At 44.2% G+C, this 13916-nt stretch overlaps 2 protein-coding genes across 3 annotated transcripts in view; both read right to left on the minus strand.

The window, feature by feature from the left end:
* BLOC1S2 (biogenesis of lysosomal organelles complex 1 subunit 2) lies at positions 1–9527 on the minus strand. Its single transcript, XM_065923103.1, has 5 exons — positions 9443–9527; positions 8948–9064; positions 3547–3666; positions 2737–2841; positions 1–487 (listed from the first exon to the last, which is right to left on the minus strand). The coding sequence occupies exons 1-5, from the start codon at positions 9498–9500 to the stop codon at positions 456–458; spliced, it is 432 nt and encodes a 143-aa protein (XP_065779175.1). The 5' UTR covers positions 9501–9527; the 3' UTR covers positions 1–455.
* A 2410-nt stretch (positions 9528–11937) lies between these two features.
* The window catches only part of PKD2L1 (polycystin 2 like 1, transient receptor potential cation channel), a 39174-nt gene continuing 37195 nt past the window's right edge, over positions 11938–13916 (minus strand). For both annotated transcript variants that reach the window (XM_065923101.1, XM_065923102.1), the window contains exons 13-15: positions 12702–12823; positions 12335–12458; positions 11938–12023 (exon numbers count right to left, since the gene is read on the minus strand). In XM_065923101.1, the coding sequence (XP_065779173.1) occupies positions 11955–12023; positions 12335–12458; positions 12702–12823 (315 nt within the window). In that variant the 3' untranslated portion in view covers positions 11938–11954. The remainder of the gene's footprint in view (positions 12024–12334; positions 12459–12701; positions 12824–13916) is intronic.

The following is a 13916-nucleotide window of genomic DNA, read 5'->3' on the forward strand; positions in this document are numbered from 1 at the left end:
TTTTGTTTTCCCTTTTTAATTTAGAATCTTGTTAGCAATACATTACATCCTTGATAGAAAAAAACAATCTTTTACACAGTAACTCAAAAACCAACCATTTAAGAAAATAATATAGTAATCAGCTGCTACCAGGGTAAAGAGCTCCTCTCATTTGATTCTACTGGCAGGCCCAGGTTTATCTGAACTTTGAGAAACTCTCTGTCCTGAATGGATGATGAAGCATTCAAGTAAAAGGTAAGGAGTTGTTGAGTTTCTGAGGATTCTGCCTCAAAAGAAGTTCTTCCAGGGACAGCCACAGTTCTCCAGTTTACTCCAATGTTGCTATGTTTCTGGGACGACCAGCATAGTTGCCTTTTGAGGAGTTTTGACAATTCATCAACCTCAAGATTCAGGTCTTATAAAACATTCTTCCCACATTAAAAAAGACTTTGTCCCCACAGTAAAACAGTAGTTTTTCATCGCTTCTCCAGCTTCTTGTACTTGGCTTCTGCAGTGGGGAGAGGGAGAGGAAGAGTTATATCTTTTAAAATTAGCTCTTACAAAAAAAAAGAGAGAGGGAGAAAGAAATAAAAAAGAATTCCCCTGTGGTCCAGTGATTAAGATTTCATCTCCCAATGCAGAGGGCGCAGGTTTGATCCCTGGTTGGGAAACTAAGATCCCACATGCCCGTGCAATGTGGCCAAAAATTAAAATATAAAAAAACAAAACCAGCTCTTACAACGATACTCTTTAGTTAGCATTTCCAGGTAAATTCAAAAATGTCTATTACATTAAAAAAAATTTTTAATTATCTATTAACTTCAGTCCTTGTAGACGTCCAAACTGTATCCAAATTATAGGTACACCATAAATGCTAACTATCATATTAGCTACGGACAGATATTTGGATATCTGTCCAAATATAATCAGTGTGCACAACTTAAGGTAAGGAGTCAAATATCCACACACATAACCAAGAATCTAACATGAGTTCCCTACATTCTAACCCTGTCAACAGCACCTGCTCAGACACTCTACCAGGGTTAAGCAAACCTATTAGCACTTGAGCCACCAGGAGCCTTAGAAAAGCATAGGAAGCACTTGCCCCTCCAGGCTCTGTCCCAGGCACCCTCTGAGAGCCAGATTGAAATCTTGAGAGGGTAGCAGGCAGGAAGGCCAGGGGTCTCCAAATGGAGGAAATAGGCTGCAAGTGTCAGACATTTTTATCTCTCTTAATATCTAGCGATGTTTTTTTCCTTCTCTATACAAATTTAAAAGGAGGTTTCTCTTAAAATACTGTGTTGCCATAATGACACCTGGTTTCACCTGAAGTTAACTATTCTCAAACCTTGAGTTAACCAATTCATTTTTCTTATGGAAATGTTTGTCTTAAGCTATGTTAATGTACTATGCATTTACCGCATACTCTGTCTTCATATTTGTATGGTAATCTGCCCTTCTACAAGATTCAAGTCAATCGTTTTATGGCCCGGGATGAATCATCTGGTGCCAAGATTATCCCAAAAATACATCTTATGGATAAGGGGCCTGGTGCCATTCTGAGTTTTAAGACATTCCTTTCTTTCATTAAAAGACTGCTAGTGACTATATAACATGCAGCTGAAGACTAGCAGGGGGGTACTCTTTCTGCCCCCTTCTGATGCCTGTGTCAGAAGCTTTCTCTATCTCCTTTATACTTTCATAAAACTTTATTATACAAAAGCTCTGAGCGATCAAGCCTCGTCTCTGGCCCCAGATTGAATTCTTCTCCTCCGGAGGCCAAGAATCCCGGCATCTTTCGTGGGTCAGCAACAACCTTTCAATCTCAAGTATGTTTCTCCTTTTATGTTCTTATCCCGATCCCTCATACACACTAGGAAAACAATTTTGAAAGATACAGGAATTTAAAAGACCATCAAGTAAACCCCTTAATGTTATAGATTCCCTGTTTCTTTAAAACCCTGAAAGCATCTGGCACAATGCTTTCTAAAGTACACAGTCACCATTTAGTAAATTTAATTGTGGACAACCCATGTCAAATCTCAGAATGCTACAAACCAATCGCTTGAAGTAGTCAACAACTGCCAATGATTAAAAAATAACATGTAAATTATATCTATGGTAAAAACAGCAGTGGTTTTTTGTTTTTTTTTTAACAACTGTGTTATTTTTAATCATGGATATAAGAGCCAGAGTCAGGTAGCAAGGCATCAACACTAGTACCAGTTTCTTCCTTAAAGGAAAAGTAAGCCCTTAAGAAAGCCTTGATTGGACCGCCTACTCTATTTCTGAAATGTGTATCTACATTATTAAAGATGCTTCAGCCTGCTGAACCACAATTAAAAGCTTGAGCTTTGAAATCAATCAGACATAGTTTGGAATACAGCTTTTCTAGATACTAACTTTGTGTCCTGAAGCACTTTCACTGTGCAACTCTGCTGTCCTTAAGCCAGTTATAACTCCTTCAACCACAGCTTCATCTTCAATAGAATGGGGCTAAAAAACATGTACTTGCCTCAGAGATTAAAGGATAAAAAAAATAATAGGCACAAAATATTAAGAACAGTGCCTGATATATTATTAAGCACTCAGGAAATGTTATTTTATTACTACTAGTCATAAAAAGTTACTCTCCAGAGGTTCTGTGAAGATTAAAATAGATCACTATAGGCATACCATAAATGTTAACTATCATTATATAAGGTCATACTGGCAGGAGGGTGCTCTTATCAAATCAAGACAAATAAAAATGGTTACCCAGTTTTTTTGAATATGCATCCAACTTGTAGGCTGCCTGCTCAAGAGCTGCTACTTGCTCCTCAATTACGTTGATCTGATCCAGATAAGGCTGCAGTCCAGCATCTTTAAAAACAAACAGACCACTGGTTTATACAGCATCAACAAGGAATGCAGAAAAAGGTGGAAAGAAAGCATGCTAGTGTCTCTTCAGCTCTGCCTAAGACAGAGTAGGTGGAGTGATATGATTCTGATCATTGGCAGGGCACATGCCTTAGAAGACAGTAGCTAGCTGATCAGGCATGACTGGTGACCTAAACAAAGTTAAGTCTCTCTCATCTACTAGTTTTCCTCTCTTTTAAATTCCTTGCTCCTCAAGCAATCTTTCCATTACTGACTCAGTTTCTTGGGTACTCCCAGACCAAGAAGGAGGGCCCTATAGACAAGGAACACAAATATAAGTCAACAGGAAAATATATTCTACCAACTAAAGTAGCATTTTATGATTATATATGTTATAGTTATCTGTTTATAAAGTAGTCTTTTACAGATTTCATTGTTAAGTTAATTCACTAGAATCTGGCCACCTTTCCTCTGCCCCATTTTTCTGGAAATAAATGGATCAAATCAAGATTCAGAAGCAGAAATAACCATACCACCAAAGCATACTAATCCTCAGGATGGAAAAAATTCACTTTAACTTTGTAATTCACTTTTAGAAAATGAGCTACCTGAGGACAGAGACCATGCTCCCTTCCCTTCTCCACTGCCCCAAGCACAAAAGAACATTAAATACAAACAAATACGTTTAATTGTAAAATTATTACTTACACTTCTGGTTTAAGTCCTTTAAGTTTCTACTAATGTTTATAGCAATATCTTTCATTTCAAGATACTTCAGGCTGGTTAGTTTATTCATATTTTCCAGCAGCTTATAGTCTTCACTGGTGGCTTTAAAACAAACACAGAAGATGTGATACCTTTAAGATTTGTGTAGATCACTAGAATGTGGAATTAACAACCAAATGGCAGTTCAAGGCAGGATCTAGGGAATGTCAAAGAAGCAGGCCACTTCTGATCTATGACATTTATACTCAGCCTATGTGGTCTAGGGCTTCCCTGGTGGCTCAGCAGTAAAGAATCTGCCTGCAGTGCAGGAGCTGCAGGAGCCCTGGGTTTGGGAAGATTGCCTGAAGGAGGGTGTGGCAATTTACTCCAGTATTCTTGCCTGGAGAATCCCATGAACAGAGAAGCCTGGAGGGCTACCGTCCATAGGATCGCAAAGAGTAGGATATGAGTGAAGCAACTTATGCACACCCATATGTATTCTAAATGTCTAAGCAGGAATTCAGGCAACAATTGGCAAACTAAACCAAGTAAAATCCAGAAGCTTCAGGATCGTAGTTAGGGAAAAGATAAACTCATGTACCAGAAAAGGGGAGGTGAAATAGTCTTGGTCTCCCTACAATATGACATCATATAATTGGGCAGACTGCACCATAAATACATATATATATAGATGGCTAATAAACATGTGAAAAAGTGCTCAACATCACTCATTATTAGAGAAATGCAAATCAAAACTACAATGAGGTTATCACTTCAACACTGGTCAAAATGGCCATCATCAAAAAAAATCTACAAATGGGGCTCCCTTGGTGGCTCAGTGGTAAAGAAATCCACCTACCAATGCAAGAGATAGGGGTTCAATTCCTGATCCAGGAAGATCCTACATGCTGCAGAGCAACTAAGCCCGTGAGCCCCAACTCTGAGCCTGTATGCTGCAACTACTGAAGCCTAAGTGCCCTAGAGCCCATGCTCCACAACAAAGAGAAGCCACTACAATGAGAAGCCTGTGCACTCCAACAAGAGAGTAGTACCCACTCACCACAGCCAGAGAAAAGTCCAAGCAGCAATGAAGACTCAGCACAGCCAAAGCTAAATAAATAAATAATTTTTTTAAAACTACAAACAATAAATGCTGCAGAGGATGTGGAGAAAAGGGAACCCTCTTGCACTGTTGGTGGGAATGTAACTTGATACTGCCACTATGGAGAACAGTATTGAGATTCCTTAAAAAACAAAGAATAAAACTACCATATGACTCAGCAATCCCACTACTGGCATATACCCTGAGAAAACCATAATTCAAAAAGACACTTTGGCCACCTGATGCAAAGAGCTGACTTATTTGAAAAGACCCTGATGCTGGGAAAGACTGAGGGCAAGAGAAGACTGGTTGGATGGCATCACTGACTCAATGGACATAGGTTTGGGTGGACTCCGGGAGTTGGTGATGGACAGGGAGGCCTGGCATGTTGCGGTTCATGGGGTCGCAAAGAGTCAGACACGACTGAGCGACTGAACTGAACTGACCCTAATGTACATTACAACACTATTTACAACAGCCAAGAAATGGAAGTAACTTATATGTCCATCGACAGGTGAAGGGATAAAGAAGTTGTGGTACATGTATATAATGGAATATTACTCAGCCATAAAAAGGAACGAACTTGAGTCAATTCTACTGAGTCAGATGAACCTAGAGCCTGTTATAGGCTTCCCTGGTGGCTCAGACGGTAAAACATCTGCCTACAATGCGGGAGACCCAGGTTCAATCCCTGGGTCGAGAAGATCCCCTGGAGAAGGAAATGGCGACCCACTCCAGTATTCTTGCCTGGAAAATCCCATGGACTGAGAAGCCTGGTAGGCTACAGTCCATGGGGTCGCAAAGTCAGACACGACTGAGTGACTTCACTTTCAGAGCCTGTTATACAGAGTGAAGGTAAGTCAGAAAGAGAAAAACAAATACTGTTTATTAACATACATATGAAATCTAGAAAAATCATACTGATGAACCTATTTGTAGGCCAGGAATAGAGACACAGAGAACAGACTTGTGGACACAGGGGGGAAGGAGAGGGTGGGACAAATTGAGAGAGTAGCATTGAAACATATACATTACCATATGTACAACAGATAGCTAGTGGGAAGTTGCTGTAACACAGGGAACTTCAACCCAGTGCTCTGTGACAACCTGGGGGTGAGGGAAGAGGGGAAGGTTCAAGAGGGAGGGAACATATGTATACTTAGAGCTGATTCACACTTTTATATGGCAGAAGCTAACACAACATAGTAAAGCAATTACCGTCAATTGAAAATAAAATAAGGGAAAAAAAACAGCTTTGCAAATAAATGTAGATGAGATGGGGGAGAGATACACACACGCACACACACACACACACACATATATGTATCTCAAAATATATATAAAGTCAACTAGGACCTCAACGCTTCTTAGTAATTCATTTACTACTTGTAATTCTGTATTCCATTTTATGCACTGACTTTTCCAAAATATTTGCCTGCTTCTCACATTCTTGGTCCCCTTCCCCATCCCTACTCAAAGCAAATGGCCTTTATTCCAACTTTCCCAAAAGTCAAGCCCACTTAGATAAACTGCCTCAATCTTTCTGCCTCACTTCTAAACCTCTCTATACCTTAATATATTCTCAAGAGGCAGAAGTGTTCCTATTCTTGCCAAGACAGCTCCTTCTCCTCCTGTGTGCCTGATCCCAATCCTTCTACCTCTTCAGAGCCTCTCTTCAACCATCTCCTTTCCCTTGCCTTTCCAAATTCTCTCTCTATCCTGGCACCTTCCTCTCTATCTATATTCCAGTTTCCTCCAGCCCAGAAGCACTCCCTCTACTCCACACCTACATCGTTCACTCAGTAAAGCAAAGGAGCTTCACTGTGAACCCTTTTGAAAGAGTAACTTACACTCATTGCTTCCTCCTCCTCACCACTCTCTGGTGTAAACCACTCCTGTCTGGTCTCTGTCCCCAACACCCAGAGAAATCACATGCTCCAAGGCTGTCAGTGCTCTCCTAATTACCAAATCCTTGGCCTTTTCTCAGTTATTATCCTCCTTTGCCTCTCCATAGTATCTGACATTGCTGATCTCCCTCTCTCCATGAACTGCTCCTTTCCTTGGCTGCTATAGCATTTTCTAATCTAACTGCTTTTTTTGAGTGTCTATGCCAGATCTCTTCTCATCCAACCCCCTTAACTATCAGGTCTCAGCTCTTCCTCAGCTGTGACTCATGGCTGATGTTTACATAGGTGGCACATTCCTATGGCACTCCCAGAGTTTTTGAGTTTCAAACTCAAAAAAGTATCTGTATAGATAAGAATGACAATCATAGGGAAATTACAATCCACTTTAATTTTATAATATATCATTTGTAAATCTAGGTACTTTAAGTACTGTTAATAAAAACTGATTGCCCAATACAGGCATTCCCTGAGATTTTAGTTCAGGTCTTCTTATCTACCTCTAAGGTCTTCCTTGGCAATCTCTTCCTACACATCCTAAACTCACACTACTAGGCAAGTAACTCCCAAATCTGTTTCTCCTGCTCTGATCACTCTCTGAGCTCTGGACTCACATATTCAAGTCACCTGAATGTCTTGTTAACAGTCACCCGAGTATCCCAGTAATACTTAAAATCAGCAAAGCTCAAGCTGAAAATATTATTTTCACACTAAACAAGGTTCCTCTTTCCAACTTGCCTATTTTGGCTGATGGCACCACTGGCTTAAAACCTCAGACATGTCTTTAGCTGCTCCCATCCCTCAATATCCACTTCAACAAGTCTTATAAATTCCACTTCTGTAATGATCTTGGGTCCATGCTCCTCTCTCCACTCCTTTTACCATCACTGTCACAGACCATATCTTTTCATCTGAAATATTGTTATTCCATCTCTCCTCCATATCCACACTCTCACTGCTATCAAATTTGTCTCTTTCAAATGACGGTGACATACTCAAATACCCAGGAGCCAGCAATATTATGTAAATGAGTGAAGCAAGCCAGGGGTTTGCATATTAAACACAAAATTATTCATTTCTACAAAGAAATACACTCTCATTTCTTGGAACAGTATGATCTTCTTAGTCTTAGTCTATCATTTACTTTACCAATTTTAATAGACATTGGTACAGAAAACCATTTCTATACCACTACTAAAAAAACAATATAAGCAGAGTAATAAATGGCAACTGACACCAGGTCTCCATAAAAGGGAGAAAACAGGGAGTAGGGGGGACAAACTGCACCATGCTGGTCCATTTAAAGGAGACAATGCCCAACTCTAGTCAATTAGAGCCTTGCAAGAATGGGAGCATTGCCAAGTCTTTGGAATTTTTTTAAAAAGCCAAAAAAAAAAAATCATCTAGATTTTGTTGCTTGGTTTCTCTTGCTCAGAAATAAACAAATAGGCTGTTGGAGACTCACAACCCCTCCTATTCTACATCAAGCATTTTCTCATAGATTCTGGTTCACAAATTTAGCTCACAGCAACTTCCTGGGGAAGTGAAACAATATAACAGACCCTTATGAAAAGCTACACTTGACCCAGACTTCAATTTTTGGACCTTCCTTCACACATGGGTCATGCGTTCACTTGGAAATACACACTGGACCAAAAAATTAATGTCTCAAAGAGTCAAATCCTCTGGCCAACCTAACAGACCCCAAATTTTGCTGGTCACTCTCCATTTCCCTTTAACCTAATTTAAGTACATCTCTTTAGCCAAACAAACAGCTTGCTTATACCACCTCACTCACTAGTCATTTCCCACTTTTCGGCTTATCAATTCTTAGATTCTCTACAACCCCTTTCAAAATACACTTCCCCCAAGGAAGTACTTCTTGATGAATTCTTTTTCGTTTTCTCAAGCTCAGTCTACACTATGGAGACCTGCAGGGTTATATTAAGTATTCTTACGTGTTTCTGCACCGAACTTTTTTTTTTTAAGTACAGTTGATTTACAATGCTGTGTTAATTACTGCTGTAAACAAAGTGACTCAGATACACACACACACACACACACACACACATATTCTTTTCTCCTTACATTCTTTTCCATTATGGTTTATCATTGGATATTAAATATAGTTCTCTGTGCTACATAGTAGGACCTTGCTGTTTATCCCATGTTTCTGAAAGTAGTTCCTGAATTTCTCCAGGGAAGAGAGGGACTTCTTTCCTACACTTTCTTGACCTCCCCAAACTTTCAACAGGCATGTTTTGAAGTTTATGGGGTTAGGGAGAGAGCCGCAGACTGACGCTGCTAAAGCACCTCACCGGTTTGCCGGTGCCAAACCCCAAACCACTCCAGCGGGTGGTGCCCGGCACTACCCGCATCCCTCCGGACCGCGCCTCACCCGTCAGTTCCCCAGTCAGGTAAGTTGCCATTTTGGAGAACATGTCCCGGCAGAGCTCATTTATGTCAGCCTCAGCAGGCTCCTTTGCTTCCTCAGCAGTCTCCACGGCGACATCATCTGAATCACAGGAGAATGAGTAAGTGCCCCGCCCTGCCCCGGTGCTAATCCAGACACAGCAGCTTCTCCCCACACCCCTCCACCTGATCTCATTCCATCAAATCGGCTCCATTCTCATGTGCCGTAATTCCGAGTCCCTCACTTCGTTCCCGCCTCACCTGCCCCTGCCTCATGCCTCCGCTCCCTTGGCACCGGCCTCAGCCCACACTTGACCTCGCGGCCACTGCTTCTCAGTTGCCCTGACAGGACAAACTCGCGCGCACACAGGCGCGCCCCTTCGATCTGCCCGCTCCCGCCAGGTGAGCCCCGGCATCTCGGGCCCGTACCCGGAGACTCAGGCCTCCCACCGGACACTTCATCCCCGTCCACTCCGCATACCTCGAACTGGCTCCTCGCGGTGGGTCGCAGGGACACCCTCGGCTGCCGCCGCCGCCATGCCCTGCCCCCGCGCTGCTTCCGGTTGTGAGGTGCTGCGCATGCGCGCTGGGCGTGCCCCGCCCTCCCCGCCCTGGGTTCAGTGCCCTGTCATTCTGCGCTTGTGGGCTAAGTTATGTTTCAAGTAATGAATAATAACCAAGAGTAAGCACTAAGCCAAATTTAAAGCTAAAATAGTCTTCGTGAGTCAATGCGCTGCCAAGGGCTCGACATCTGGAACCAAGGATGCACTCAATCCCGCGGCCACTCCCTCGAAGTATCGCTAGCCTAGTAAGACCCACGACCTCTAGGATGGGTCGAGCCCAGTGTAGCCTGCTGATTATAAAGTGGTAAAGAGACAAGTTAGCCCCTCCCCAGAGAATCCTCATTCTGGCCGGTATAAGTCTCTGAAAGACTGCTCAGGAAATCCATGCTTTTGAAGATAGTCTCATCCAGGCTCTGGGAAACCTTCAGGCAGTTATACCTGAGCCAAAATACTTTCTCTTCTGCTTCCCTGATAGCTCAGTTGGTAAAGAATCCGCCTGCAATGCAGGAGACCCCGGTTCTATTCCTAGATCGGGAAGTTACCCTGGAGAAGGGATAGGCTACCCACTCCAGTATTCTTGGGCTTCCCTTGTGGCTCAGCTGGTTAAGAATCCACCCGCAATGTGGGAGACCTGATTTTGATCCCTGGGTTGGGAAGATCCCCTGGAGAAGGAAAAGGCTACCCACTCCAGTGTTCAGGCCTGGAGAATTTCATGGACTATATAGTCCCTGGGGTCACAGAGAGTCCGACTGGACTGAGTGACTTTCACTTCACTTCACTTCCGATGTCCTAATTAAGGTCAGCTCATTGGGCTTTTTTTCTTTTCAAATTGCAGACTGGCACCTGTTTCTCTTCCGTTGCTATAACCTTTCTTGAAGAAAGCTTAGATCATATATATTTTTTTTCTGGTCACACCACCTGGCATGTGGAATCTTAGTTCCCCCAACCCTGTAGGGGATGAAACCCGTGTGTCCACATTGGGAGTACAGAGTCTTAACCACCAGGGAAGTCCAGTTATAATTTTTCAGAACTAAGGATACAGTCTGGTGTTCTTAATTGCATTCAGCTGTTTCAAATACAAGTAGAATGTATTTGATGGGATGGAAGAACAGGGATGGGTGAAGGGAATGGATGAAAAAAGAAACTGGGGAGCAGTGGAATGTGCAAAATGAGAGAGGAATAAAGATCACAAGGGAAGAGAGAGGGGATATATAGCAGGTGTCAAGAGGCAGGCCTATACACCCGAAATCTTGATGCAGGAGTTTTTTTGTCTTATCTCTGATTATTCTCCATCTGCCCTCTCACTGCTCACACCCAACAGTGCATGTGTGCGCACACTCAAACACACAAACACACACACACCCCTTACTCTCTTCACTCTAAGGACAAGAACACCCTAGATTACCACCTCCACTTCCTCCAATAGGACAATCATAGTGTCCACCATTTCAAACCATTCCTATGGGTCAGAAGTTTTTTCCTTCAGGACTCCTGGGGCAGCCCAGCTTCTTCACACTGTCACTGCCCCAGCTCTACACTTCCCAGGAGGGATGAGCTTTCTCCAGTCCTAGTATTAATACAAGGATGGGTCACAGTTCCAGCCCCTCTTCTTTCTCCTGCCATCCCCAAAGCAAGTGCAAAGTCCTGGTTTTCCTAAGGATTTTTTTAATTGGTAATCACCAGGCAAACCCACAATGTTCTGTGGAAGGATAGAATCAGAGTCCCCCACATTTCATCCAAAGATCCTAGAATCCTGAGGTCGTTTCTTGGCCAGCTTCTCCTCAGGCTTCAGCTCTGTTCTGGTTTACACCCCTCTCCCTGTTCAGTGGCATGTCTGAAGGCAGGCTTGCCACTGAGCCTTCCTGGACTTTGCTGGGGAAGGTTGAGGGAGATCACCAATCCAACTCCTCTACAACACTGTACTCTCCCCATGCAAGAAAGTGTCTCCTCCTCTCTGGCTTCCTCTTCTCTTTCACAGGGAAACCCAATGGGGAAGAAGTGAACCCCATGGTTGCCAGCAGTTGTCCTCAAGACACACAGAGGAAAAGTTTCACTGGTAAGTAAGAAGACATCTAGATATTGCTATTCTTTCAGCTTTTAATTTTTTCACAAATCATGGCTATCCAGATGCTCAGGAAAGTTATTACCCTTTTTTCCTTTATTGTTATTGACTTTAAAATTATCGCAGCAGAGTTCAGAGCACACGGGGGTGAGAGGCCCAGCAGGAAATATTTCATAGAGCTACACAGCTACACACAGAAACCTTGGTTCAAAAGGCCAGGCACAGGGTGGGGCTTGGCGGCAGCAGCGGTAGCACCCACTGCCCTAGAAGTGGAGGGCGTGTGCTGGGGGAGCTTCTGGGGAGGCGGTGACAGAGGAACCTGCTGTCTGACGCTTTAGGACCCCTCCCCCACTGCTCTCCTGCCCGTCCTAGAGTTCCCAGGGGGCTGGAGTCACAGCTGAGGCTGCCTGCAGGTGCTCCCAAATGCCTTGTTCCCCCTGTTGGAAGAAAAAAAGGACAGGTCACTTGGAGGAGGTGTTTGTGTCCCACTTTCCTTTTACCTGGATCTGTTTCTCCAACCCCAGACCCTCTCCTGGAGGCTAAGGCCACCCTCAGGCCAAAGCAACCAACTTCAATTCTTCTTTTCACCCACCCGACCTCCACTGACAGACTGACTACTGGGAACATGTTGCCCCAGGAGCCTGAAATGCTGGTCTTTCAAAAATGTTTTGCCTCCATCCACTGAGTGGAAAAGATGGTAGAGATCAGCTGTGGGCAGCCAAGAAGAGCCAGGTGAAGGACCACTCACTGCTCCCGGAGGAGGAGCCAGCCACCCCTTCCTCTCCACCATCATCAGCTTCGAGCTCATGGCATCAACCTGGGTCATGACTCCTTCCAGGACAGTCTCCAGCTGCAAAACTCTCCTTGTGAGCCTGTGCAGGATTTGAGAGAGACCAAAGGAGCAGAAATGTGTGTCTGGAGAGCTGGGTGATTCTAGAGGAAGGGGGTACAGAACAGGGGGTGCCTGGATGGGAGCAAGCAGCATAAGGCCCAGTGGTGCTGGGAGAATTAAAGGGGGACAGGGGTTTTCCCTGGGGTAGGATAGGGAGTTGGAAGGAAGCTCAAGGTAGGACCACATAAACACAGTCAGCCCTGGGCCCCCTGGCTGCACGTACGTGTAGAATTCTTCTCCCGAAACCCAGCCACCTGCTTTGGCAGCCTGCTTTGGACTCGACTCGCCTGGTAGGCTCCTCACAATGGACCAACCCAGGTTCTCCAGCTCAGCATGGACGGCCACCTGAACAGGAAGTCAGAGGTCAGGGAGAAGATGACTTGGGAAGTCATCAGCTCCTGCTCCATCACCTGCTCTAATGGGCTTTCAGGACCAGGCCTTGGGCTATAGTTATTGCTATTTCCTTTTCCCCTCAAACTCTAGAGACAACAGAATCAGAGTGGTGGTGCTGGACACAAAGCTGGCCTGACCTCTGGGAGAGAATCACCTCCCCAAGAAACAAAACGCAAGCTCCTTGAACCACTGATGAATGAGGCACTCACTAGAAGCCAACTCTGTTAAGGAAGAGGAGAGACAGTGTCCTGGCACTGCTCCTTTAGCCCTTGGCTTTTTGGTCTATGCAGGCTAGGGATGAAGAGGCATAGAAGGGGCAGCTAAGAGTTTGAGAACTCCAAGGAGAAGGCAAGCGCTCTGAAGGAATTGTCAGAGATTCCTCGGCACTTGGTCCTTTTCTCTCTGAGGCTGTGTTTTAGAGCAATGATGATCAACCTTGGCTATGCACTGGAGTCACCTGGGGAGCTTTAAAACTGATGAGGCTTCCCTGGTGGTTCAGTGGTAAACAATCCACCTGCCAATGCAGGAGACGTGGATCCAGTCCCTGATAGGGGAAGATCCCACTATGCCATGGACCAACTAAACCCATGCACCACAACTCCTGAGCCTGTGCTCTAGAGCCCGGGAGCTGCAACTACTGAGCCCACATGCCACAGCTGCTGAAGCTCACGTGTCCTGGAGCCCATGCTCTACAATAAGAGAGGCCACCGCAGTGAGAAGCCTGCACACCGCAACTAGAGAAAGCCCGCAACAAAGATCCAGTACAGCCATGAATAAATAAATAAATTAAATTTAAAAAATCAGCCAGTGTCCAATTCTGGCAGAACCACACTGAAAACAAATGATGGCTGACCCCCACTGACTCCCCCAGAGATTCTGGTCTGGAGTGTGTGGCCTAAGCATGAGGATGTTTTAAAGCTCTCCAAGGGGTTCTACTGCACAGCAGTTTGAGAACCACTATTCTAGAGAGGTCTTTCCCACCCATCCAAGTTGGTTTGTGTTCTGGGTGTGCTGCAGGAAGAGGAGAATGAACAGTTTCCTTGTA

The sequence above is a fragment of the Muntiacus reevesi genome, chromosome 2 (genome assembly GCF_963930625.1).
Source record: "Muntiacus reevesi chromosome 2, mMunRee1.1, whole genome shotgun sequence".
Taxonomy (NCBI): Eukaryota; Metazoa; Chordata; class Mammalia; order Artiodactyla; family Cervidae; genus Muntiacus; species Muntiacus reevesi.

Excerpts from the sequence above, each read along its gene's own strand:
- BLOC1S2 (XM_065923103.1), bottom strand. The coding sequence starts at position 9,500 with ATGGCGGCGGCGGCAGCCGAGGGTGTCCCTGCGACCCACCGCGAGGAG. Across the intron at positions 9,065-9,442 it reads CCGCGAGGAGCCAGTTCGAG|ATGATGTCGCCGTGGAGACT; the intron begins GTATGCGGAGTG and ends CCTGTGATTCAG. Across the intron at positions 2,842-3,546 it reads AAAGGACTTAAACCAGAAGT|ATGCTGGACTGCAGCCTTAT; the intron begins GTAAGTAATAAT and ends TTGTTTTTAAAG.